Source organism: Oryzias latipes, chromosome 20 (genome assembly GCF_053564925.1).
Source record: "Oryzias latipes strain Hd-rR chromosome 20, Olatipes_Hd-rR_3.1".
In the NCBI taxonomy this organism is placed as follows: Eukaryota; Metazoa; Chordata; class Actinopteri; order Beloniformes; family Adrianichthyidae; genus Oryzias; species Oryzias latipes.
The window spans coordinates 15,731,033-15,755,840 of NC_136256.1; the positions used below are offsets into that span (position 1 = coordinate 15,731,033).

The 24,808-nt window shown below is 41.7% G+C and overlaps 1 protein-coding gene across 2 annotated transcripts in view; it reads right to left on the reverse strand.

Moving 5' to 3' along the window:
* Positions 1–15,595: 15,595 nt before the first annotated feature.
* The window catches only part of vav3a (vav 3 guanine nucleotide exchange factor a), a 97,808-nt gene continuing 88,595 nt past the window's right edge, over positions 15,596–24,808 (reverse strand). The window contains exons 26-28 of one of the 2 annotated variants that reach the window (XM_023949928.2): positions 23,853–23,933; positions 22,013–22,164; positions 15,596–18,994 (exon numbers count right to left, since the gene is read on the reverse strand). In XM_023949928.2, the coding sequence (XP_023805696.1) occupies positions 18,950–18,994; positions 22,013–22,164; positions 23,853–23,933 (278 nt within the window). In that variant the 3' untranslated portion in view covers positions 15,596–18,949. The remainder of the gene's footprint in view (positions 18,995–22,012; positions 22,165–23,852; positions 23,934–24,808) is intronic. The other variant, XM_023949929.2, reaches the window with a different exon arrangement.

A 24,808-nucleotide genomic window follows, 5' to 3' on the forward strand; every position in this document is an offset into this window, starting at 1 on the left:
TCGCTTTATCTCTTTATAGTATAGAAAAGGGGTGGTGAAGGGCTAAGACCACCCTGAGTCTTTATGCGGTCATTAAACGCATCGCTAAATGCGTCAGGATTGGTGCAGAAAAATACTGTTTGGGGTTTAAGGTCTCATGTGAGCAAGCGTTCCCTACAGTTTTCCTGCTTCTGGACCTTCCAAACTCTTCTCTACTGCTACCCCATTTCCCCCTCGTTTTCCATCTTTGGTAATTTGGCCCAAGTTCATCTTGACACCAAATGGATTCATCTGCAAAGTGAAAAATGACATTTTGGGTCGGAGACTTCAAGGATGGTCAAGTTAATGAATGGCCACCAGATGGCCCTTATTAGGCTAATGTGTTTCCCCTCTCTGCAGCCCCAGTTCTCGCCTGGGGACTTCACTTGCTGGCAGCTATTACCTGTGTGTGTGTTTGTGTGTGTGTGTGTGTGTGTGCACGTGCCTGTGTGTTGCTGAGTTAAATCAGATTAACCCGAGAAGATGTAAAGACGCCGCATCTCCACTTTAACACTCAAAGTTTTCTGATGGGGTCAAATGTCCGCCGCGGCCCCCAGCTGACCCAGGGCCCTCCCCACCTGACAGCCCGACACCATCCCACATCCGCTCTGCCGTTTACACCCCCACCCCAAAAAAAAAAAAACACACACACACAAAAAAACGGTGGATTCTAAGAGCGAGCTGTAAAGCCCTTTCCCCTCCAGCCTGACAGCGTGTTAATTGCCTAATTTATTATCCCTGCTCATCAAAATGAGTAATTGGTGTCATGCATACGTCTGCGACAAAACCCCGCTAAACTCCAGTATTATGCAAAACATGGTAATAAATTGAGTTTAATTTATTAGATAAGTGTCAGTGTGTGCCGAGGCTGCTCCTTTGTGTTTCTGTAGGTGGCTGCAGAAGCTACGCAGGCGTGAGAGCAGAGCTGTCAGCTGTTTCAAATGAGGGTTGTCGTTAGCTGCTCAACAAGTTACCGCCGCCCTCTACATCTTGTCTCACCTGCAGCTATAATTTACTACAGGAAAAAAATCCTTTTATTCATTCTCCCTTCCATCTTTATGATTACCAATTATTATTCTTTTTTGTTTGGACAATCAATTCAACAAAGCTAGAAAAAAGTTTCTCTTCTGTAAATGTTACTTTGTGGAATGTTTTCTTCCATCCCTTGAAAGTTTTTTTTTCTATCTAAATGTGTAATCAGAGTGTTTTAGAGACTCGGACGGGTAACATCTATTTATTATAGGTGCATATTTATTAATAATACTTTTCTGCACGATAAGGCACTACAACGGAGTTTTGAGGCCACCAAAAAAACAAAAAAAAAAGATAAAATTACGAGATTTAAAGTCGTTAATTAACGAGGATTTTTTTTGTAAATTATAGTTGAAGTGAGCATACACAGTGCAGCAAGTGAACGCCACGCAGCAGCAGAGCAGACCGACTAAACTTTTGTTCGATTTATGGATTATTCATTTTTTATTTATTGATGGGTGGCTTGCAGGATCTCTGCATCCGTTGATGAAGACATCAGTATCCCTGCAGCTGTCCACTTCAATCCTTTATTCTTTCACAAAAGACAAGATCTCTACGTTTGTGTGATGCTTCCCTATAAGGAGACGCAATGGACCAATAGTTTTTTTTCATGTTGCAAACAAAGTTGAAACGATAATTGATGATAAAGTCTTCATAATTGGATATTGAATGTTAAATATCAGCTACATGTGGCTAACTGTGTGTGTCCACTACAACTTTAAAAGTATTTGCTCAACCATCCAAATAATTGACGTCAGGTTTTTCAATCGACTCCATGAGTAGAAAAATCCTGAGGGTTTGCATGCAGACTGGACTGTAAACATTTGTGAAAGTACTGTGATGGACGTCTGTGTAATTTCCACTCTGCTTAATATTCCAGTCAACTGTCTGGATTTTTTTTTTATCAAAAAGTGGAAGTGATTGGGAACTAAAGCAATTTAGCCTCCAAGTGGAAGGCCATATAAAATGACAGCTGGGATCAGTGGATACTGAGGCTAATATAGCGTAGAGGTCACCGATTTTCTGCCGAGTCAATCACTGCGGACTTCCAAATTTCATGTGGCCTTTAGATTAGCCCAGGATCAGAGTGCAGCTTCGTCAATTGAGTTTCCATGCTGGACAAATCTGGGTTTGGTGCTTACAAACAAAACGGTTTGATTTTCGTTGAGAGGAGTCATTATGTGTGGCTATTATCTGTGAACATGGGGCTGATGTGCCTTTCCAAAAAGTTCCTTTTTTGTCTCATCTGTCCATAAGACGTTCTCCCAGTAGCTTTGTGGCTTGTCAGCATGTAGTTTGGTAAATTCCAGTCTTCCTTTTTTATGATTAGTTTTCAATAATGGTGTCCTCCTTAATCGTCTTCCATTAAGTCCAGTTTGTGTCAAACAACGACGGATGGTGTGAACGGACACTGATGGTCCTTGAGCTTGTGGTTCAGCTTTAATCTCTTTAGAGGTTTTTCTGGGCTCTTTTGTTATGTCCTTCTCTTTGATTTGTCGTCAATTTTGCTCTTGCGCCCTCGGCCAGGGAGGTTGGCTACAGTCCCCTGGATCCTAAATTTTGGAATAATATGTGCAACTAGTGATGGGTCTGGCAACACCGACTCGTCGGCTCACGTGTCGAGCTCATAAAGTGAAACCCTGTGGCAGTGGGCGTGTTGCTCCAGGAAAAGTCAACGATACAGCCACTTGTGTTGCCAGATTCTTCAGTTTTCCACCCAAATGGGTGATTTTTTGATATTGCGGAGAAAATTTGCTTTAGGTGAGTTTATGCGTCCATTTGGCGGGTATATGTTGGTTTTCTTGAGAGTCAAAGCTATCTCTTATTTTGAATAATTATATATATATTTTGAAAGAATACCGGACCTTCTCGGTTTTATTTCGGTCACTTGGGTGCTTAATCAGTCCAGCAGCGAGTTTAACAGTGTAGGAGAAAAAACATTTTGTGATGCGCTCAACTTCTAGCTGTTGAACGAATGTTTGACGCTTTATTTTACCGTCTTTCCCAAAGGTGTTGAATGTGGTCTTTTAATGAGGTTTGTGGAATTATTTAATAGTTTTAATAGCATCGGGGGGGGGGGGGGGGGGGGGGTGTTGTCCCACGTTCCTCTTGGTTTCCGCTCGATCTAGCAGAATACAATTCCACTTTAAAATGAGTCTTGCTTGAAATAAATGAGTTTCTGTTTTGGAGGTTAAATGTCGCGTGATTTCAGCAGAACTGAAATGCTGGGGCATTATAGAGCAAGACACCGGAACGAGGAACTACAAGTAGAATGACAAATACTGTGTTTAGATTAAATTTAATAAGTAGATCAGTGGAGTTTCTTAACTTGGTTGTCTGCAATGATGTTTTTGGTCCAGCAGGAGTCAGTATTGAGTGACACAGTATCAATACAGTTTGGGCAATGTGCCGAAATGCTTCACGAGGCTTCATCTACCCATCACTATTCGCAACTATTGTAAGAGGAACATCAAGCTGCTTGGAGATGATCTTGTAGCCTTTTCCTTGAACAGACTTGTCTAACATTTTCTTTCTTATGTCCTGAGACAGCTCTTTCCTTTCCTTCCTCTGGTCCATGTTTAGTGTGATACACACCATGTAACCAAACCGCACACTGGTTGGAATCACACACTGAGTGATTGGAGGATTGTACACGCTTATTATGCCGGTTAGTGGACACACGTTGGATTAACACATCCCTTTGGTCACATTATTTTCTGTCTTCTCTAGGGTTATCGTCATTTTTTGTCCAGACCTGTTTCATGATTTTATTTTTGTAAATATTTCTGTTGAAGCGTGGTTGCTTGAAAAGCAATGTCTAACCTTCAATGGTGACATTTTCGATGAATGTTTATTTATTATTACTTTTGTCAGATTCAAGTTATTTCTCTCCCCATTGTGAGTTTTAATTTTGCCAACCGCACAAAAACCTTCTTACCAACAATTTTGTCCACATGTGTATAACCTAAATGTTTGAAATAAAACAAAATACAATAGAAAAAATAAAATAAATTTAAAAAATCAATCATAATAATAATAACAATGATAAATATTTATTAAAAAAAATAGAAAAAAATAGGAAAAGAGGAGTACCTGTAAACACTCTTTAATTTGCAACACTGTTTTTTGGTGCGTGTCTTTGCCACCGTACTAAAGTTTTCGATTTATTTCATTTACCTAAATTAAGTTCTGTTTTCCATTCCAATGCTATTCTATCAGATACATTTCATCCTGTTGCTTCAGATTCCAGGACTCATAAAATTCTAACAAGTTCAGTTCATTAGTTTTGAGGAGAAGCCGCTATGTTGTTGTGTTGTTAAGGTCAATTCTGCATGTAGTCCTAACACAGTTGGTGCGCTTGGAGTGAATACATTCAAGCACAGCATTACGTGTACAGTGCAGGTAAAATGTCTTTAAGCAGTGAGGCAACACACAAGTGAAACGCATGTAGCAAGTTGCCTCAGCAGAGTAAATAGGGCAACAACATCATCATTATCCATCACTGAAGATGTAAAACTGTAATAAGGGAGTGGAGTGACCTCAGGCTGAGCTGAAATTCTCTTAGCGGTGGTGTGCTGCCATCGGTGGAGGTTGGAACATAACTGCTGACGCCACCACATTCCCAGCAATGACAAATGGGAGCTGAATACATCTGTAGGTGCTTCAGGGGACGCTGGGGAACGGACGCATTGCAAATGGCACGATTGCCAGTTGCAGTTTGAAGAGAAAAAGAGGCAAAGACGATGGAACGACACTCAAAGACCCTAAAATAGAAGCTGTGCCTCCCACATCTCCATCATCCTCTGACAGCGTGAAGAGAAGCGGGGATCAGTGGAAACAGTTTCTTGCAGACAGCTCCAGGTGCTTTCTGTCCACGTCCTGCAGCCAAAGTTGTGTATTGAGCTGTGTTAGTGAAAGACAGAATGTATATTTGGTTTTACTATTTAAACACTTAATCTGTCCAATATTTCAGGTATAAATTACAAATGATGCATTGATTTCAACTATCTATATGAGCACAGCCATTAAATGCAACCACGACCACAATGTGGCACAATCCAGCGGTCCCAAATCCAGGGAAATGCGGAAAGTTGTGTCAGGAGAGGAGTCAGATGTAAAACCAAAGCCGAATTAGTCGTGTCAATCACGAACAGAACTTTCATACTTGATCGGCCGTTGCCCGGGTCAAAAGTGACCACAACGTGTGCTGGTGACCTACAGGCTGTTGGTGGAAATTGGACTCCCGTTAGTAAAAGAAGGATGAAAAGAGGAACAGAGGAGGAAAGATGTTAAAGGAATCGTTTTTAAGACTGTTCTGGAAGTGGAGAGCATGTAAGATAGGGGGATGAGTCTGTGGCTGGAAGTAGAAGGTGTGACGTTGTCTATGGTTATGATGCTCTTGGAGATGAATGAGGAGATCCAGGGTGTCCCTCAGGGGGAGAGATTGGTGATTGGACAAACACATGGGTGAGGGAAAACAATGTGGCAAGGTAGTGATGGGTCATTTCAGGACTGTGTGGACGCAGTAAGATGTACACAAATGAGAAAAGATCAAATGTTGGAGCAATTATTAAAAATGGAACAAAAAAATACAAGATGACCTTCCACCTGGAACTCTATGTAGGACCTCACCTGATAGAGAACAAATGATCTTGAATGGTGAGGAAAAAGCCTAAAGCTGGTTGGGAAACTGATCAATGACCTGCGGGGGGCTGTGACCACAGTAACAAAGTTTACTATGGTAAAGCCTCGCCATGAAGTCAGATGAAACCAACATGAAAGTTTTTGGCGTAAACGCCACCCGCCTTGTTTGTACGGAGCCCGTGTCCTGACATTAAGATATAAAAATATATCTTGTTCCCACAGATTATTATCTCGTTCGCACGAAATACTATTCCGTTCCCACAAGATACTATTGCGTTCCCTCAAAATACTATTCCGTTCCCTCGAAATGATTAACTCGTGCGAACGCAATAATTAATCCGTTCGAATGCAATAATTATTGCGTTCGCACGAGTTAATCATTTCGAGGAAACGGAATAGTATTTTGAGGGAACGCAATAGTATCTTGTGGGAACGCAATAGTATCTTGTGGGAACGGAATAGTATTTTGTGCGAACGAGAAAATTATCTGTGGGAACAAGATATATTTTTATATCTTAATGTCAGGACACGGGCTCCGTATGTGTGGAGGGGGAAGAATGCCCAAAAAACCACAATATTCACGGTGACATTTTTGTGACCGATTCTTTTTTCCCACATCTGAACACCTGTGATATTATCAAAAAAACTAGTTTCACTTAGTAATAGTGCTTTGTCAACAAATATCTCTTATTTTGTTCCTTTTTTGGTCATCTAAGAGTTATATTTCAGATCTGCTGCAATTTACTTTTTTCATATTTTGGCTTTTTTCAGCTTTTTTCCCTCATCTTTTTCAGTTTGTTCAAAAAAAAAAAAACCAGGAGTGTCGACGCAATGGAATTTGAAAAATCAGGTCACTCAAAAATAATGAGCTTCACTGTTCTTGTCATGAGCCTGCTCCTTTAAAATGGTATCAAACTCCAGTCGTGTAAATCAAGTGAAGACGTCAGCAAAACAAGATCCTCACAGTCAGGCGGATTCATCTGAGTTGGTCTAAAGACGACAGATTTCAAACTGTACTTCTGAAGTCCAGTTCAGACATATTTGCTAAAAAGGTAAAGTCCCTGTAACTGTCACGCACCTATAGGCGTTTGAAAATTGTTCTGTACATTTGACCCATCCATTGGCGGAGCGGTACGTCGCAGACCCAGCTGTGCTGGTTCAATCCCCCACCAAACCGACCACGTAATGCAGAGAGTCCCATTTTTAGGGGTCTGGTAGGACTCATGGATTTGAACTCACAACCTTCTAATCTCAGGGGGGGGACCCTACCGCAAGATCCCTGAATTTGCAATGACTTTGCAGTTGTTTTATTTCAAGAATTGATCTGCAGGAGCCAGAGATGAGTCCAGCTGAGTGAAATTGGTGAGGGGCCGTTTCCAGAAACCAGATTTCTTTCCAGTCCCATTCCAGGTGCAAATGAAATGTAACAAAGACGGAGGCTTATCACGCAGAGAGACGTTTGCCTCACCTCCTCAGTTAAATTGGAGTGGATTTGTGTGATCTGCAGCCTCCTGCACCAACCCAATCTCATCTCTCCTGGACATGTTAAATTACCTCTGCTGTTCACTTCAGTGGGGGGAAAAAAGAACCTTCATTTAAAATGTAAATCTGATGAGATAAAAATAAAAGGCTAATTGAAGTTAAGTTGCTGAAAACTTAATGTTCCCAAAATGTCTTTCAAAAACGTCCCCAAGTTTTTTTTTTTTAGTTAAATAACACGTTGGCATTGGTAACTACAGTAATATCACACATACATTATGTTCTCACTTGGTCCCAGTTTTGTTTGGAGGCAACATCACATTGAGAATATTTAAAAGTAGCCGTCTGTGTTTTTCCGTCTGTGCCAGTAAATTCAACACAATACTCTTTGTGCCGTTTTAAGACAGAGTTCCAGTTATGTGAAAGGGGTTTAAAAGCACCAAATGTTTTACCTTTTGTTGTTTCGTGCTGGTAATCCCAGTTTATGTGTTAATGTGATAAAATAATTTTAATAATCACAATAAATAAAATAAATGGAATTCCTTGAACCTTCCCTGCTCTCCAAAACTGAAGAGTTAAGAAATAAATTCCTGTAAGGAGAAATGTTACGAGCATGGGTCCAAAAATGCAAAAAGAAATAGTCAAGAAATAGTTAAAACAAACTAAATACTTCTTTATCACAACAAAGAAGTAAACAGAGCTATGGAAAAAACAAAGAAATATTTCTTTATGGCAACAAACTAGTGAAAAGTTCAAATGAACTCATTTTGGCCACAAAATCATTTCATTTGCATGTTTTCACTATTTAAACATGCAAATGAAACATGTAAATCAAATAGTTCAATTTATTCACTTAAAGACATGTGAACAGAATAGTAATTTGTGGGCACGAAACAGTAATAACACCTAAACGAAACTGGTTATATAAGCCCATGAAATGGCAAAAATGCAAATGAAATAGTATTTGTGGCCACAAAACGGCAAAAACGCCAACGGAAGAGTAATTTGTGCCCACGAAATACTGACAACACCCAAAAAAAAAAAATGATTTAAGACCACAAAATACCAAATACAGCAACGAAAAAGTAATTTGTCGTCACAAAATAGTAATACTGACCACAAAATTGTATTTGTGGCCACAAAATAGCAAAAACACGTAAAAAAATAGTAATGTGTGACAATGAAATACTGAAAATGTATGAACAAAATAGTAATTTAAGGCCATGAAATAGTAAAAACAAGCAAATTAAATATTGAGTTGTGGTGAAAGGATGCAAATGAAATAGTAATTTCAGATCATGAACTGCCAAAAACACACAAACAAAATACTACTCTGTGGCCACAAAATCGTGAAACTTTCAAACAAAAAAGTCATTTACCACAAAATATTGGAAATGTACAGATGCAAACATAATTTAAAGCCAAAAAAAGGGTGAAAGCATGAACTAAATGTTTAATTATGGCAGCAAAATAGTAAAAAAAAGTGTGAACAAAACAATCATTCATGGCCAAAATTAGACAAAGTTTGTGAATGAAGGTATACAAATACAAAAAAATAAATTTTTGATTGAGTAATATTTTAACCTTTTTTAACATTTAGAGGCTATAATTTATTAAAATTTTAGACAATGTCATCAGGGGGGCTCCGTAGAAATTCATTTAGGAAATGTCCAAATATAAAATTCTAATGAACTTTGACTGATCACCTTAAAATGGTAAATTACAGTTAATAAAGACCAAAAAGAGTCTTCACTTTTACCAAAAGTCATTCAATTTGAGAGGCATCATTTTGATAAGAACATGTTTAAAAAATACTATCATGGAGCTCACCTAAGACTTTTAAAAAGCCAGAATAGTGTATCGTATTGTGTGACATTAAAGTGAGAATCTTTATTTCTGTAATCCTTAAATTCACAAAAATAAACAGAGTTTATAATCTTCACATTAGTGCCTGTTTTTGATGGCAATTTACCAGCATTTCATGATCCTATAGAGACGTGACCCTAATGCACTTTAGGGGCTGGAAGAGGGAGCAGCAGCTGGCAGTGAAGCACAAAGGCAGACTAATGCTTTTATTTTAGCAGACAGTTTTTGGTGCAGATGCAACTTTGATCTACATTTTAAAAAATCTTTGACAGACTCGCATTTCTGCTGATTCACTTTAAAGCTATGTTCACACACCCTCGGTGACAGCTTCCAATGAAAAATCCATTTAAACGCATGTTTTGGGCTTCTGCGATCAAAACTGTTGCGTCCACACATTTTTATGACCATTCTCAGGGTCTACATACAAAACGTGCAGCCATGTGTTGAAAATGAAACCAGGTTGACCTTTGACCAACTGGGGACTAGGATTTGGTAGTGACGTATCAACGGAGGCTCCAGCCGTTGGAAAATTGATCATGGAGGAGAAATTAATAATTGAGGTTTGTGCCCGACCAAAATTCTATGACACTAGCTGCGTTTTCATGGACAAAAGTAATCAGAAAGAATGCCTGATCGGAATAAAAATGCGTTATGTAAACACACCGTTCGGAATAGTCTGCCCCGATCAGACTCGTTCGGATCAAAATTTCTTTACGATCGAGATAGGTGGGTTATGCCGATTGTTGAGCCGATCGTTGTTCATGTAAACGGTTCATTCCGATCGTGTGTCACTTCTGCTGTGGTTTTACGTCATGCATAGACGGTGTTTCGCTCCACAGTAGGCTTTGGAGCTCAAACAGGACCGACCGGCTGCTCTGCGGATGCCCAGTGCAAAGCGGCGCTCCTCCCTCGCCCTGCTGGCTCTTCGCCTCTCCCCTCTCTTACGCCCCTCATGAGGGGGGTGCGGGGGGATAGAGCTTCGTGCCCCGTGATGTCTGGACCCTGTGCAGTCCAGCCCCAGATCCCGGTGGACCGAGCGAACTGTGTCTCTGAGCAGAGCAGCCGGGTTTATAACTTGTGTTTGAGGGAAGGGAGGATGCTTTGTTACGTGTGCGTTTTGTTGTTTTGTTATGTGTGGGAGACTTCGGACTGCGATCCGTCCTGCTGCTCTGGGTTAGCATCTGGCGGACTGTCCGGGCAGCGGTTTTGTGGCTTTGGGGCAGCGTGTGAGCTTTTCAAAGCAGAAATGTCGCTCAGTCCTTAGAAACTGTTCAAAAAAGGACGTGGAATTGTGTTTCCAGTTGTATCCCGACAAAATAAAGGCTGATGTTATTCCCACATATTTACTTGCAGCCAAGATGCAGATTGCAGCATTTTTATGGATTTTATGTTAATCAAACAAGGCTAATGTTGTTAGCGCATGTTAGCCGTCTCCTAACCCTGGCTTCTTCCAGCTCCGTTCTTCCACAAAAAAAGAAGCACTGACCAAACGGATTAAAAATAAAATGATGAGCAAACAGGCGCTTCATAATATTCATAACAGTAATAAAAGCACGTTTAGAAGATCATCTCGTATATTACCGAGCAGCTGCATAAATGTATATGGCAACTCAGTTTGTTTACAACACTACTGCGCATGGCCAAATGATTTATTCCGACTGAAAGTTTGACCTGTAAACGTTTGTTCTAATTGGAAAAAGTTTTTCTAAACCCGTGTGCGCGGTTGAATTTTAATCCGACCATTGATCCGATCAAGATATTTTGCAAATGTAACCGCGGCTACTAAGGCTTTCATACTGTAAATATCGGAATAGAGCTGTGAGAGAAATATCCTGGAGCAAGAACAACGACATTTGCACCACTTCAACATTTCGCACCAGGCCTCTTCCAACAGTAGGGGGCGGACACGCGCTGATATAAATAAGAAAAAGCCCCTTGCTGCTCGTCAAGTGTGAAAAACGTGGGCTATACTCATATTTAACCCTTGTGCTATCTTAGATGACCCCACCCTTACATTGATGTGTTCTCCCTACCATGACAAAGGTGGATAAAGGTGGAAAGATTTCATGTAATCCATGGACACCAGTGAAGATCACAAATCATGGAAGAAAAAAGGTTCAGAGCACTGTCTAGTGGGTCTAGATGACCCAACTCCCAATGTTAAAGTGACTATGATAGCACAAGGGTTACTAAAACATGTTTAGCTTGAATTCGCCCAGTGAGTCCATAGTCGATTTGATTTGATTTGATTTGATTTGATTTGATTTGCAGAAAAAGGAAAACTTAAACTCATCAGGAGCTGCACTGCTTATAGCTTTGATATTGTTCTTCTAAGTATCTGTTCCTCCAGACGAGTGAACTTCAGCTAAAGCCTGAGTGGGTCACAGGTGTGATGTCGACACTCTCAGTTCTTTCTACTTTTTCTTCCCGTCCTTGCAGAGAAGGAGGTGAGATCACACCTTCATGTTTATGAGCCGCATTAGACACATACATACAACGTTCACCATGTCTGCTGGTTTTTTAAGCCTCGACGACGCAAGAATACAGCAGTAAGTTTATGCCTTTCAACGCTTTTATAGTTCGTTTCTGCACCACCATCTGTCAAGTTCATTTCTGTGCAGAGAGAGACGGCAAAAATTCACAAACGCCACAGTGGGGCGGAATCTGAGTCATGAGCATTACCATGAATCAAAGCTTAAAGAGAACAAACAAAAGGATTTGGCTTCTGCCTGCAGTAAAGAACCGTTCCCTCACCAGTTCCTAAATGGAGCTGCGTTTTGGAGGTTTTCAGAGGAGTAACCGCGTTTCCTCGACGGCCCCTCAATGCTGGCGCGGCGCTGACCGTCTCCAGGAAAAACAAGCCGGAAAGAGCACCGCTTGATATTTACACACAGCAGCCTCTCCGTCTGGCAGTGATGATGGCTCCCTCACGGCCCAAACAGACAGCAATAAACCCAGGGAAAACACAAACGGCGCAGAGCAGAGAGAAATAGAGCGGGATATATGGGGCGCCGTCGAAGAAATCACAACTTGGCAGCTTTTATGAAAGATTCTGAGGAAATAAAACATGATGCAGAAGGGAAAGCGGATAATTGGCAAATGGAGCGAAACCGAAACATATTCTGATAAATGTAGAACGTGAAGACGACTATTTAAAGTCATTTTTCTGTACTTCTGTAGACTGTTAGTGTCAATATTCTAGTCATCAGGGCTTGCATGCAGTCATTCTTTTAGTTTTTAATTTAAAATCTGATTGGTTTTTCTAGATTTTTTGTAACCTGTTGTTTTTTCTCCTTTGGACTATGTAACTGCTGTAGCAATTGGCGTAAGTCCAGCGCACTCTAAAGCGGAGAAAAGCAGCTTTATGCCAATGTGCCAAACTTACAGTAGTGAAACATTTAAGCTACCAGCGTATATCAACTGATACTGAAGCAGAGCAAAGCCGCCTTTCTTTGTGTCAGAATCTGCTGATTGTGTGAACAGTAATTAAGAGAGATTGTTTAAATGTTTAAATTTGAGGGCTACGTTTACATATCAGTATACCAATTATTTTGGCTTGTGTGACGGGAAAAGGTAGTATTTGTGGAGTTAAACAGATTCGTTGTTGATGGGTGAAGAAAGGAAAATTACAACAGCTGCTCAGATGGCGGCGACGTTGGGCAAATAAGCGCTGATCGGAACAAAATAAACAAGCATGAAGAAGAAAACAGTCGTGCTATTTATTCAACTACATATGTGCATTTTTTTTTTTTTTTACTTTTTTTGTATTAGTCTAGCTCTAAACTGGGGTATATTTTGTTATTTTGTATTGTGAATTTTAAATGCTTTACTTTTCTATTTTCTCCCTTTTGGGCGCTGGATTGTCTGTTTGTGTTTCCATGGTTACTGAACTTGATCACAGTTTAGTTGAATGGAAATTGGGACCCTGTTTGGGCCAATCCAACTTTATCTGTTTGGTGTGTCTTGCAGTTCCCTTTGAGGCTCGTGAGGCCACCTCAAGGGAGGTCATGAAAATGGAACGTACCACTGCGTACCTGTGCTAAGGGTATCGTCTATTTGTAAGTATTTGTAAGGATACGTTTTACGCACGAATCAAATACTGGTGATGCTGTCATATGGCGCCCTTGTTAGTATGGCGCAGATGCTGCATGCAATTGTCCAATTTTAGGCTCCTTGCACAGTCCTCAAGGCTTGGAAGGGATTGAAAAAGTGACAAACACAACATCTAACCTTCTTCACTCTTAACTATTACTTGTGTGGCATAAGTGTTCGCTACGTCCTATCGCCCCTGTAAAAAAAATGTGCATGAGTATTTTTCTCTCAGGCAGCACCAAGGAGTCTACGATCTTAAAATTTCGTCCAGGCTCCTGTGTGCCCTGTACAGGATTGCAGATTTCTCACTTGCAGGCAGCCTGTGTTCACCCGTAAGGACAGTTGTGACTACAGCCTAACATTTTCTCCTATAGTAGAGAAAAAAAGACCAATGATTCCAATTTACAGCATTGATTATTATTCCTGGCATTTTTCCATCAGAGCAGAGAATGCAAGAATCAGTAATTATTTTTTTGGGGTCCAAAATAGAATAATGCTGTCAAAATTACTTAATGTCTTTCACTTGATTTGGATTTCAAATACTGGCTATAATAACAATAGTTGGCTAAATCATGAATTTTTGTGTTTTTAGAGGAAAAAAATGTCAATTTCTTTAAATATGTTCATGTCAGTTACCTGGGCCATCAGGTAAAATGGGCCACATAAGGTCAGAGGATCCCAGCTCCCTAAACAGTCAATGAATGCAAATAAATCGCAACTTTTGCCACGACAGTCATGACAAGAAACAACTGATTTGATATTTAATCTTTATTTTAAAAGTAACAATGCTGAGACAAGACCTTTAGTTATCAAACTTGAACGTCAGTGGACGGAGCTGTGTGATCACGGGCAGCACCTGCACTCCTGTTAGGAAAGTCTTCCATACGGTTTGATGTGACTGTGCAGGAGCAGAGAGTTCAAACTGTGCAGGAGGCTGATGCAACCGGGCCATCTGTCGCAGCCGCGGTCCAGCCTCAGCTGGAACCGGAGCGCTGTAATTCAGAGCCACCGGGCTGAAAACAAAGCCCGCCCGGTGGGGCTTTCAGGACAGCACTTCTTCTTCCAGCCCTCCCCAACGGCGCTGGGGGCCCTGGCCCCAAACCCACCAGCCCCCCTGGAGCCCGAGCGGTGTAACTTCAGCAGGTAACACGGAACCAGATGGTTGGGGAAGCCACCACCCACACATGAGCCCCCGCACAAACACAAAAGACCTGATTCAGACGCTTTTGCGACGTGGTCAGTAACCCCTCCACAGCTTGTGAGCCTAAAAAACCAGAAATTCTGCAGAGTGATGGTTCAGGGTTTTCACACACAACCGTTCAGGAAGTACTTCAACAAGGCAGGTTAACTGGGTTTATTATCAGCACGACCGCCGCAGCGCCGTCGACTCCTGATCCCCACATTCATTTACACTTATTAGCCGACAGGCTGCTGAGAAACAGAGCCCCCCCCCCCCCCCCCCCCCCCCCCCCCCCACTGACTGCAGCTTGTTTTTGTGCCTTTGGAGGAAATGCAATACTTACTCTCTGAGTGGTTAAGACTTTTTATTAATTTTAATAAGACTTACTGTTCATGCTGAGCTAAAGAAAAAAGAAAGTGATGAGTCAAACAAGAAGCGTTTTAACTTTGATTCCTAATTCAATTTCCTAATTTCTAATTCCTAATTTAAAGGTTTGTTTGTTATTTAACTTTTAATGTCGTATCCAGAAAAATAAGAGCGGAGGGCGTCTTGTGTTGGACAGATTAAACTGTTACAGTAGGGGGTTATGAACCTTCTGACACAGGAGGTGTATATTTGTATAAACCCCTTTTGAACTCTATTTGTATTATTTAGATTTATACATTTCTCAAAAAAGAGATGAGAAAAATGGAGGGGGATGTTAGAGATGGAAGATAAAGAAAAACAAAAGGGAGATTAAACTGTTGGAGTGTTAGAATTTAAAAAAGTAAATTTTTCTTTTTTGTACTGTGAAACTGAGATTTGGGCTGAATCTGAATCCTTCTTTTACCCTTTTGGCTCCTCCCTATTGCTCCAATTGTAGGTGTATTGTACTCAGAGTAACGTTGATTTCAGTCTGTTTTTTTTACATGTTGCAAACAAAGTTGGCATATTTACAAGTATATGCTATATATATATATATATAAGTATATGCTAATTCATCTAACACTTCTTAATTTCTATCTAGTTCCTGTGAACCGAAAAACATATGATGAATGGGTTTTTTGTGCCTTGTACAGAAATTATAGGATGTTTTTTTTATTTATTTCATGTGGCCCCAACAAGAAATGTTAACAATAATTGTTTGCGTCCCTAAAAGCATAAAGTTATTTAGAAAACATTCATTTCTAAGTTTTATATTTTAATTTTTCTTCAGTGATTTCCGTCGCTGCAGGGTTTATTAGAGAAGCGAGGGGCCATTCTATCCTGATGGATCCAAAAAGCAGAGAATAAGACGTCCAGACATTAAAAGAAGTGTATATCTTTATTGTAGGCTCTGTACATTATTTACAGTATGATACAGCAGCAACACAGGCTTCTGCTACACAGTCAGGATTGCACGGTTTTAGAGTTAGGCCACAGCGGTGGGGTAGCGCGGTTATCAAACACGGAGGGCACGGCGAGCACAGCACACGTCTTTGGCTTCATCTGGAAACTCGGTCGACTGAAATGAGTGACGGAGGACTGAAGGGACTTTGGCCACGCCCCTTTTTTTCTAGGTTTAAGGAATGAATTCTGCCAATGTAACGTGTTGGAAATGAACTCCCTAACTGGCAGAGCACAGAGGCAACAGGCGATGGGCTTTTCCCTTCTCCAGCGGAGGTTACAGCCCGCAGAGGCAGAGTGACGGTGCACAGACGGAGATTGGATGAGAGATGGATGAGGAAAGAGGGCAGTAAAGAGAGAGAAGTGACACGGTGAGATAGAGCCGGAGCGACGGGAGCCGACAGAGAGATGAATGCGGCGAGGTCGCAGAGGTGAGGAGATGCTGTAATGATTAGATCACGGATACCCTTGAGCCTTCCAGCCTTCCTCCTGCACAGGAAAAAAACTTTGAAAAAAAGGGAGGCAGTGATTGGTAATCCACTCCTGCTGCTTAGGTGAACTCGGACAGCGTTGCCATTTACAGATAACCAGCTCTTGCGCTCCCAGATGAGGAAAAAAAGGGACTTTTGTTATATCACGTTTGCGCCACTTTGGCGTCGCAGCACCCTCCAAAAAAAACAAAAAAATACCAGAACTCCTGCTGCTCATCTAAAGATGTCACCTCCAAACTCTAACACGAGGAGGTTTGGATGAATGCTTCCACCTAGTGGCCGTGTGGGTGTCAAACTCACGCGTGTAAACGTTGGTACGTCCAGATCAAGTTTTCTGCCCTCATCCGATTCCGAGTCATTTGATTTCGAGTATTGTCGATACAGACTCCCGATCCGATAATAAACATTTTTCTTTTATTAATCGTCTTTTATCATTTAGCACTTAAACAGAGCATTTCTGTGACGTTGCTTTAACCAGGAAACAAAAAACAGCTGTCATGTGACCAAGTTTGGTGACTTTAGCTTTAGGATCTTCAGAACCATTGAACATTTTTGATCAGATGGGATTTATATCTCCATTCAAAATTCATAATAGTTCATGAAAACTTTCCTCTTAAACGAATATGATGATGACTTTATTAATTCACGTTTTCCTGGACCTTTCACTTTGTAGACGGTCCCTCGCGAGCCTCTCGTCTGTCGGCTGAACAGAGAGCGTCATTCTTGATAAAAAGAAACTAAAATCTTTTTTCTTTTGTACGTCGTTGTTTGCATTAAGACAAACCAATAGAGACACTTGCTGTCTGTTTGAAACATTTATCAAGAGTTTTTTAGCCCTGAAGTTCGAATCTGTGAACATCTCGCTAACGTTACTGACCTGCTTTTATGCGCCTCCTGCTCATTGTGATCAACCATGACTTGCATCCGTCTATTCATAGGCTTAAAACATACAACCCTGATCATAATAATACGAATTAAATAAATATCTGATCCCTGATTGGGCTGGAACATCCGATTCTGATCAAGTCTGAAACGAAGTGATCCGGCCCGATTTCCGATCATGTGACCAGATCGAGACATCTCTAGTTTGAAAGACCGTTTTCATGCATAATGGCTTCATTAAGTCCACAGCAAAGACTGTCTTTACATCAGTCTGGGAAGTTGTGTATCTATGACAACACCTAGAGGCACAGATGAAGATGTGGCAGAGAGGCGGCGGCGGGAAGAGGGGCGGGGGGTGCTAAGGCAGCAAAGATTGCCTCAGGGTTGTTTCTCCGAGCCGAATCCCCCTGGTTAGCCTCGTGACAGCTTCCTTCATCTCACTTCACATTTCCATTTCTCTCCCGACTTCTCCTCAGCGGTCAAGTCGGGGAAAGTTTAGAGACGGGAAAAATCTGCAGAGAGGAGCGGAGTGAAGTGGGAGTAAAAATAAATAAAGAAAAGACTTCCGCTTTGAACTGTGGACATGAAAAAGAGCGGCCTTCACGCACGTGGCGGTGACCGGCGTGCCCTCTGTAGTCTGAGGGAAAATAATTAACAGTGGAGTAAACGGACGTGTTGGTACAACAACAGCCTTTTGAAGCCGCCTCAGCAGCAGAGAAACCCGCCGCCTGTGAGAGGAAGAATAAACATTCCCACACAAAGCCGACCTCCGAGGACTTCTTCTTCCTCTTGTTGCTTTAGATGTTGTTTTTTTTACGTCTGTTTATATTAAAAGAAGGTTGTTCAGTAACAGCTTCTTTCAACTGTGGGATAAACCTCTTTGAGGATTAAGGAGACCTTGCAGAGAGTGGATTTATTTATTCAATGTTTTGGCTTTTTTTTCTGTAAGAGAGCCGTGTTTCGACCAGAAGTCGTTCAAAAAGCGTCGACGGAACAGATTCGGATCAGCGGAAGGAGGCGGTTTTATGTCACCGCACTCGTAAAAACGAGGAATCCAAACGTCCAGGTAGGGCGCACGGCGACGAGCCGCTAATGTATCCCATCCGATAAGCCGTCACCCAATAGGCCTCTGTTGGCGGAGCTGCCACAGATAAGAGCGGTAGATCGCTCTCGCTTAAAAAAAAAAAAAAAAAAAACATGAGAGGCGGCGATGGAGATAAAGAATGTAGAGGGAGGAGGGGAAGAAAAAAAAGAGGAATCAATTGAGGTGTGGTGATGCTATCCAACACTACATTGGGTGCGTGCGCCGCCATCATGACGCGAAATGTGGGTCGCAGAGTCATCAATAACAACCTGCGCAGGGAACGCCAGACAAGCAAGGTCAAAGCCGGCTACAACAAGTGAGGAGAAGATGAGGGGGAGAAAAAAAAGGAAAAAAGCTTTCTGTGTTGCTCCTCCAGAGGGGCGATGACTTTCCTCCCTCGGCGGGGGCGCTGATGGATGATGGCGAGGAAAGATGAGCGCGTGAACGGAAGAGCGGCTCCTGAGTGCTCACTCGTGGGAGCGGTGGCGACAGCAGAGTTGGCAGGCGGGAACAGGTGGGAGTTGGGGGTGTGGGTGGGGAAGCGATGGCTGAGTTATGGATAGACGGATGAATACGGCGTTCCAAACCCCCCCCGCTGACAGTCAAACTGCTTGTTGGTACAGTCCTTTAGCCGCAAGCAGGAGTGACGGCGCATCTGCGACGTCTTTTAGCCCTTTTCACTACCGAAGGCCTCTGGGTTGGTTTAGGCATCGAGGCGCCCAGGAGGTGGCGGGGAAAGCAGAGGGTTGCTGCTCCCGTGCTTGCTTTGCGGTGCTTTTTTTTTTGTCCCGTCATCTGGCTCCTCCTCCTCAGGCTTCACTCCTCACCCTCTTCCACGTACGTGGACGGAAACCAGCCGACCTGACGAGAGAAGGAGATGCAAATGAGTCGCTCTCTAACTTCCTGACCCAACACCGCCGCTATATAAAGCCATTCCTCTGCGCAGTCACGCTCTTATTTTGAAAAGAGTCTTCGCATCAGATGCGAGGAAGAAGCAAAACGAGGGGCCGAACTAGAACATCAAAAGAATGAAAAAAAAAGCAGCTGTTGAGTCAGAAATCACTCGTCAATTCTACAACCAGCAGCTCAGCTTTAACCTAAAAACGCTGCTGTTGTTTTGCCATATCCTCATTAACCACATTAATTAAAGCTTTTTTTTTTAATATTCCCACTTAATCAGGTTAATTACACTTCAATAAAATGACTTCCTGCATGCACAACATTTACCATTTACAGAAACATGGCTATAGATAATTACATCCACTGCATTTTCTAACAAATGATCGGTGTCGGCGTGTGAATGAGCTCCAGAAGGAAACTTCTTCTAGATTCCAGAGCTTCACACATATTGTCAAACACACTTAGACAAACAGGAAGACTTTAATTTGATTATTATGATTGCAATTAGAATTTCTTCAATTGCAAAAGTTGCGTTCTAAAAATAGCCTGCAGTAAATGAAGTCTGCCAAGTAATCCTCTTTATGTTTTACACCTATTCTAGACGCTTTAAGGCCACTTTTCTCAGACAGATGTGAACGTTTTTCACACTTTTCTTTCTTTGTTTAAACTCTTAAAGTTCAAAACTTCGTAGGAAACAGTACTATAGAATGAATTCAAGATCTGATCGCATTCTAAGATTTGGGGAAAAATATGGCAAACCGAATGCATTCTGGACAGGAGACCTGACACGGAGGAGCTTGATTGACAGGGTCTACAGCCAATCAGAACACAGAAGACTGTTTTAAAAAGAATTTGCAAAAAAAAGAAATCTCAGCAAAATTGCATAAGGTGAACCAGGAAATAGCAAGGAACCATTGTATGGAAGTGTTAGCAGTAGGGGTGTGTGCTGGCACGAGTCTGGCGATATGATATGTATCGCGATACGATAAGAATTGGGACACAAGTGTCACTCGTTCTTATGTGGGGCCATTCTTATGGTACTGGCTGCAACGTAGTACGGTTTTGAGAGTTTACATGTTTAATAACAACAAAACTTGCTAGACTGACTGAACATTTAGCACTTAACACAAGCTGATTCTCGGGAGATCTTGTCGTTTTGGTGTGGTGTAGAGCTGCTCAAAGAGGCTCAGTGTGCTCTGCTGCCAACTATAACTTTTAGTGGAAAACTAGAGTCAGACGCTGAAGGACTCTCATAAATAATTAGATATTGTCTTGACAGCATTTTGAATTGATACAAATTTCACTAAATGAAATATTGGGATTTATCACTGATTTTGCCCTACAGCCCTGGTTAGCAGTTCTCACGCGCGTTGTGAGCATCATGCACATGTTAAAAGCATCACATGTTGTGATGCTTCCAGAGTTCAAATATGTGAACTTTGGCTATGTATCTTTTACTTCCTGATTGTTTGCGTGAACCAATCAGAAACTCAGCTTTGACGCGTGACTAGTGATGGGTCTTTACACACTTTTAAGATTTGATACAGATTATTTTTTGCATACAATTATAAATTATTGGTAATTTCTTATTGGTGATTTTTTTTCCAGAAGGATATTTGTTATCCTACAAACAAATACAATCAAAACTGACCATATGTATAACAACTTTAATGTGCAAGGTTAAAAATACAAAACTGTTCTTTCTAAAATACATCCACTCGTGCTGTATTGTGTGGTTGCTAATGGTAACACATACACACTCACAGCTCCACTGGTCATGTGACTGATGGAGCAGCGGAATGTGCCGTGGGCTGGGGGGTATTTCAACACAAAACACTGGACCAACTCACCTAGTGACCAAAAATATCCAGAAATATTACATTCATTTTCTCATTTACAGATTAGTAATTGATACTTTAATAGAGTAGATATCAAAATTGGTGATGTACAGGTATCTGTATTTCAATACATTGGTATCGATACTCTCATCGTTACCTATGACGTCCTGATGATGTCATTAGTGGGTGGAGTCCAAAGCTGATCATGGATATTAGTTCTCCTGAACTTGACAGTGTTTTTTTATTTGTTTGGAGAAAATAATATAAAGCTTCCCTAATGTTTTCTTGTATTATTATTTTTTTAACTAAGTGGACAGCAAGTCTACAAACTTGGTCGTAGATGGTGAACCTCACCGTACCGGCAGAGTCTCTGAATGATCTAATGAAGCCCAAAATGGAGACGAGATTGGAGATATGTTTGTCGAGCTCTTCAAAATAAATAAAACTGATCTCTCAACATCAGGATGTCTTGATGTAGCCATGAGGCTAAAAACGTTAGAGAGTAGCTCCTCCCACATGCCTTAAGTTTCTGAACACATTTTTGAAAAAACATAAAGAAGCAAATTTGACAAAAGAGAGGCAACACACGTCCATTTGATGTGCATGCAGCATAAAAGATGTTTGGATTTGACAAGTAAAATTATAACCTGAGATTTTAAGATTTACATATTTTTTGGCTTTAGGTGTTTGGGTTAAAAAAACAAAACATTTGAGTGTAATTAAAGAGCAAAAGGTATTGAACCACACTTTCAAACATAAAATTCTATATAATTCTTCTAGTAAATGATGGTTCCCAAATGAGACCTAAGACTTTGATTTTTTAGGGGTTTCTCTGATTGGCTAAACCACTACTGAAAAAGCTGTTTTGATATTTAGGATGAGAAAAGTGTTGTCCATGTGGACTGAACCTCCTGGTTCCCTTAGCAGGAAGGACCTGCTGTTTTGAAGGTGTGACAGCTCCAAAGACAAACCGGGACTCCCCAAAGACTCTGCTGTCACTGCTTCTGCTCCCAGGAGCTCCATCAATGCAAACATCTGGTCTCCTAAAGGAGCTCCTCCGAGTTGAATGCAACTCCGCTTCTCTAGCTTAAGAAACTTGGAGCTGCGGTGGCGCGATCCGCTTCCGTGCACGCCGACTCACCCTGCCGTTGACCTCGCCCCGCCACCAGCCGTTGGCTCCGGACTTGGTGTAGATCTTCACCACGTCCCCTTCCTGTAGCGATAACTCACGAGTGTCGCGGGAGCTGAAGTCGTAGCGGGCGATGGCCACGCCTATCACTTTAGGGGTAAGCACTGAAAAAACAAAACAAACAAAACCCCGCCCCTTTTTAATAAACAGATTCTGTCACATCTGCAGCGTCACATACATGCAGCCAAACTCAGATTAAGAAGAAAACTATTATTTTTGTTAAATACCCTATTTCTCACTAATAACCACCAGAGGGCGCTGTAGGTGTGTGTATCGGTATCTGCTACTGACAAAAACGCAAATGAAACGTGGCTTGGTCTTACGCTAGGCTTGGCGAAATCGTGCCAAAGCGACAGCGGATAAGGAATTTGATGTTTTTAGTGATTTGAAGTGATATTAAGTGTTTCATTGACATGCTCGCATTTTTTAATGCTACGGTTATGTGAATAATTGTTTATATTTTGCGCTAATATACTAAATTCCTCCTAAATACGGTAACAATAATGAAGTGTGCATATATTCAGTCTATTACTGTTATCTATTCCATTATTATGATTTGCCTTTAAAGATGAATTGTCAGTTATTGATCCCGTATTCTTTCGCAAAAGTGCGACTTATGCTATGTACATACCGAGTACCTGATGTGCGGTCAAGAATGCGCTGAATGTGGGTTTTTGGACGCACCTTTAGTGGGCCATGGCAACCCGATAGCGGCGCGTGTCCTCACAGTTGGAAGGGGCTTGGTGCAAAATGTCAAACGAGGGCAAATCTTGTGAAATTACTTTTTCACGACTCTGTTCCAATATGTGACTTAGTGCCACATATTGGTACTTGTGTGTGTTGAAAAGGGCGCTACGCATACATCACGAAAAATCCGAGTACCCCAACCTGGTGTAACTTTTATTCCGTATTCATTGACTGCGGGTTTTGTATGAAGAGCCCAAAAAGGAACTTCAAAACTCTCGCATTTACGAGACGCTAAGCTATATACTAATGCCGAAATGCGTATTTACAATTCATAGTTCAAAATATTTGGTAGTAAGCGACCAATTTTAACTAACCTACGGTTCCGTTTGAAAGTGTTTATTTAATTTATTTTAAATAAATCCTACGACTGATGATGTAATGCTCCTCCCATTTCAACTACAGCAGCGATTTGTTTTTTAAACAGCTCTGTTTGGAGCCCTCTGTTCTGCGTCGGCTCGCTGCTTTTGGTTGAAGCGCTTCAGCTTCTGACAGCCGAGCACGCCAGATTAGACGCCTCCTGTCGAGGAAACGGCTCTGTGAGAGACAGATGTGGAACAGGTGAGCTAGTTACCGGCACTCCAACCCGCCCTGCCAGTCTCTCCCCAACCCCCCCACACTGCCAGACACCCACCGCTGGCTCGGCCTCGGCTGAGCTGACAGGTGGAAATGGAATGTCAGACCTCTACAACCCAGCCATGGGGATGGAATATCTAATATAGAGGAGCTCTATGGTTTTCTTTTTTGGACACTTCCACCTTTACTTTGACAGACACACACAATCACTGGACTGCACACACTTCAAACGAAGAAGAACATCATTTTTTTCTGCACAAACTGCAGGAAATAAACAGCCACAAACAGACTGGGACACATGCCGCACATGCAACGGTGAAAACGTCCTTTCCCAGGCGTGCACACACGGCAACCGGATGAGAGATGAAGGGCGGGAGGAAAGACGAGGAAGAAAAGCTGCAGCCGGCATGCCAAGCAGCCCGAGACATCAAAGGATGAAGACAAAGAGTTTGACGGACAGCGATACCTGTACCTGACCAGAAGGGAGCGGAGGAGGGAGGAACAAAGCTGTAGCCGGCAGCGGTTACAAGAGACAGGCCGCAGAGCAATGGGGCTAAGGCGGGGCGGGGCGGGCCAGGCAGGTGGGGTGGGGGGAGGGGTGGGGGGCAGATATGAGAGAAGGGGGGAGGCGGGGATTGGGGGGGTGAAGGAGGAGAGAAGAAGCAAAGAGGAGAAAATGTGACACTTAAGAAAGAAAAGAACAAAGCAAATTTAAGGGCTTTTTTTTGAAAGATAGTTTCAGTTTAGTGACACTGAAACGATGCTAAAAGCTTAGCGTTAGCACGTCATCCACATAAATACAGAATCTGCTCACATTGAAAAATTTTTTTAATTTTTAATTTTCTTTTAATAAACCATATTTTTTGGAGTGACATAGCTTGGCCGGGGGTGTAACTTGCACTCAGGTGCAAGTTACACCCCGTGACTTTGAAAATAAATAAATAGCAACAGCCACTAGAGGGTGCTGCAGGTGTGTTTATAAGTATTTACCACTGATGGCTGCACAGAAGAAGAAGTGCCGCTCATTCAGTTAGTGTGGATGACTTGTTAGCATGTTACAGTATAAACTATACTGTTAGCTTAGCGTTAGCACGTCATCCACATAAATACAGAATCTGCTCACATTGAAAATTTTTTTTAATTTTTAATTTTCTTTTAATAAACCATATTTTTTGGAGTGACATAGCTTGGCCGGGGGTGTAACTTGCACTCAGGTGCAAGTTACACCCCGTGACTTTGAAAATAAATAAATAGCAACAGCCACTAGAGGGTGCTGCAGGTGTGTTTATAAGTATTTACCACTGATGGCTGCACAGAAGAAGAAGTGCCGCTCATTCAGTTAGTGTGGATGACTTGTTAGCATGTTACAGTATAAACTATGGCTCTCTGAATAATTGTTCATAAGTTGCGCTTATATAATAGATATCT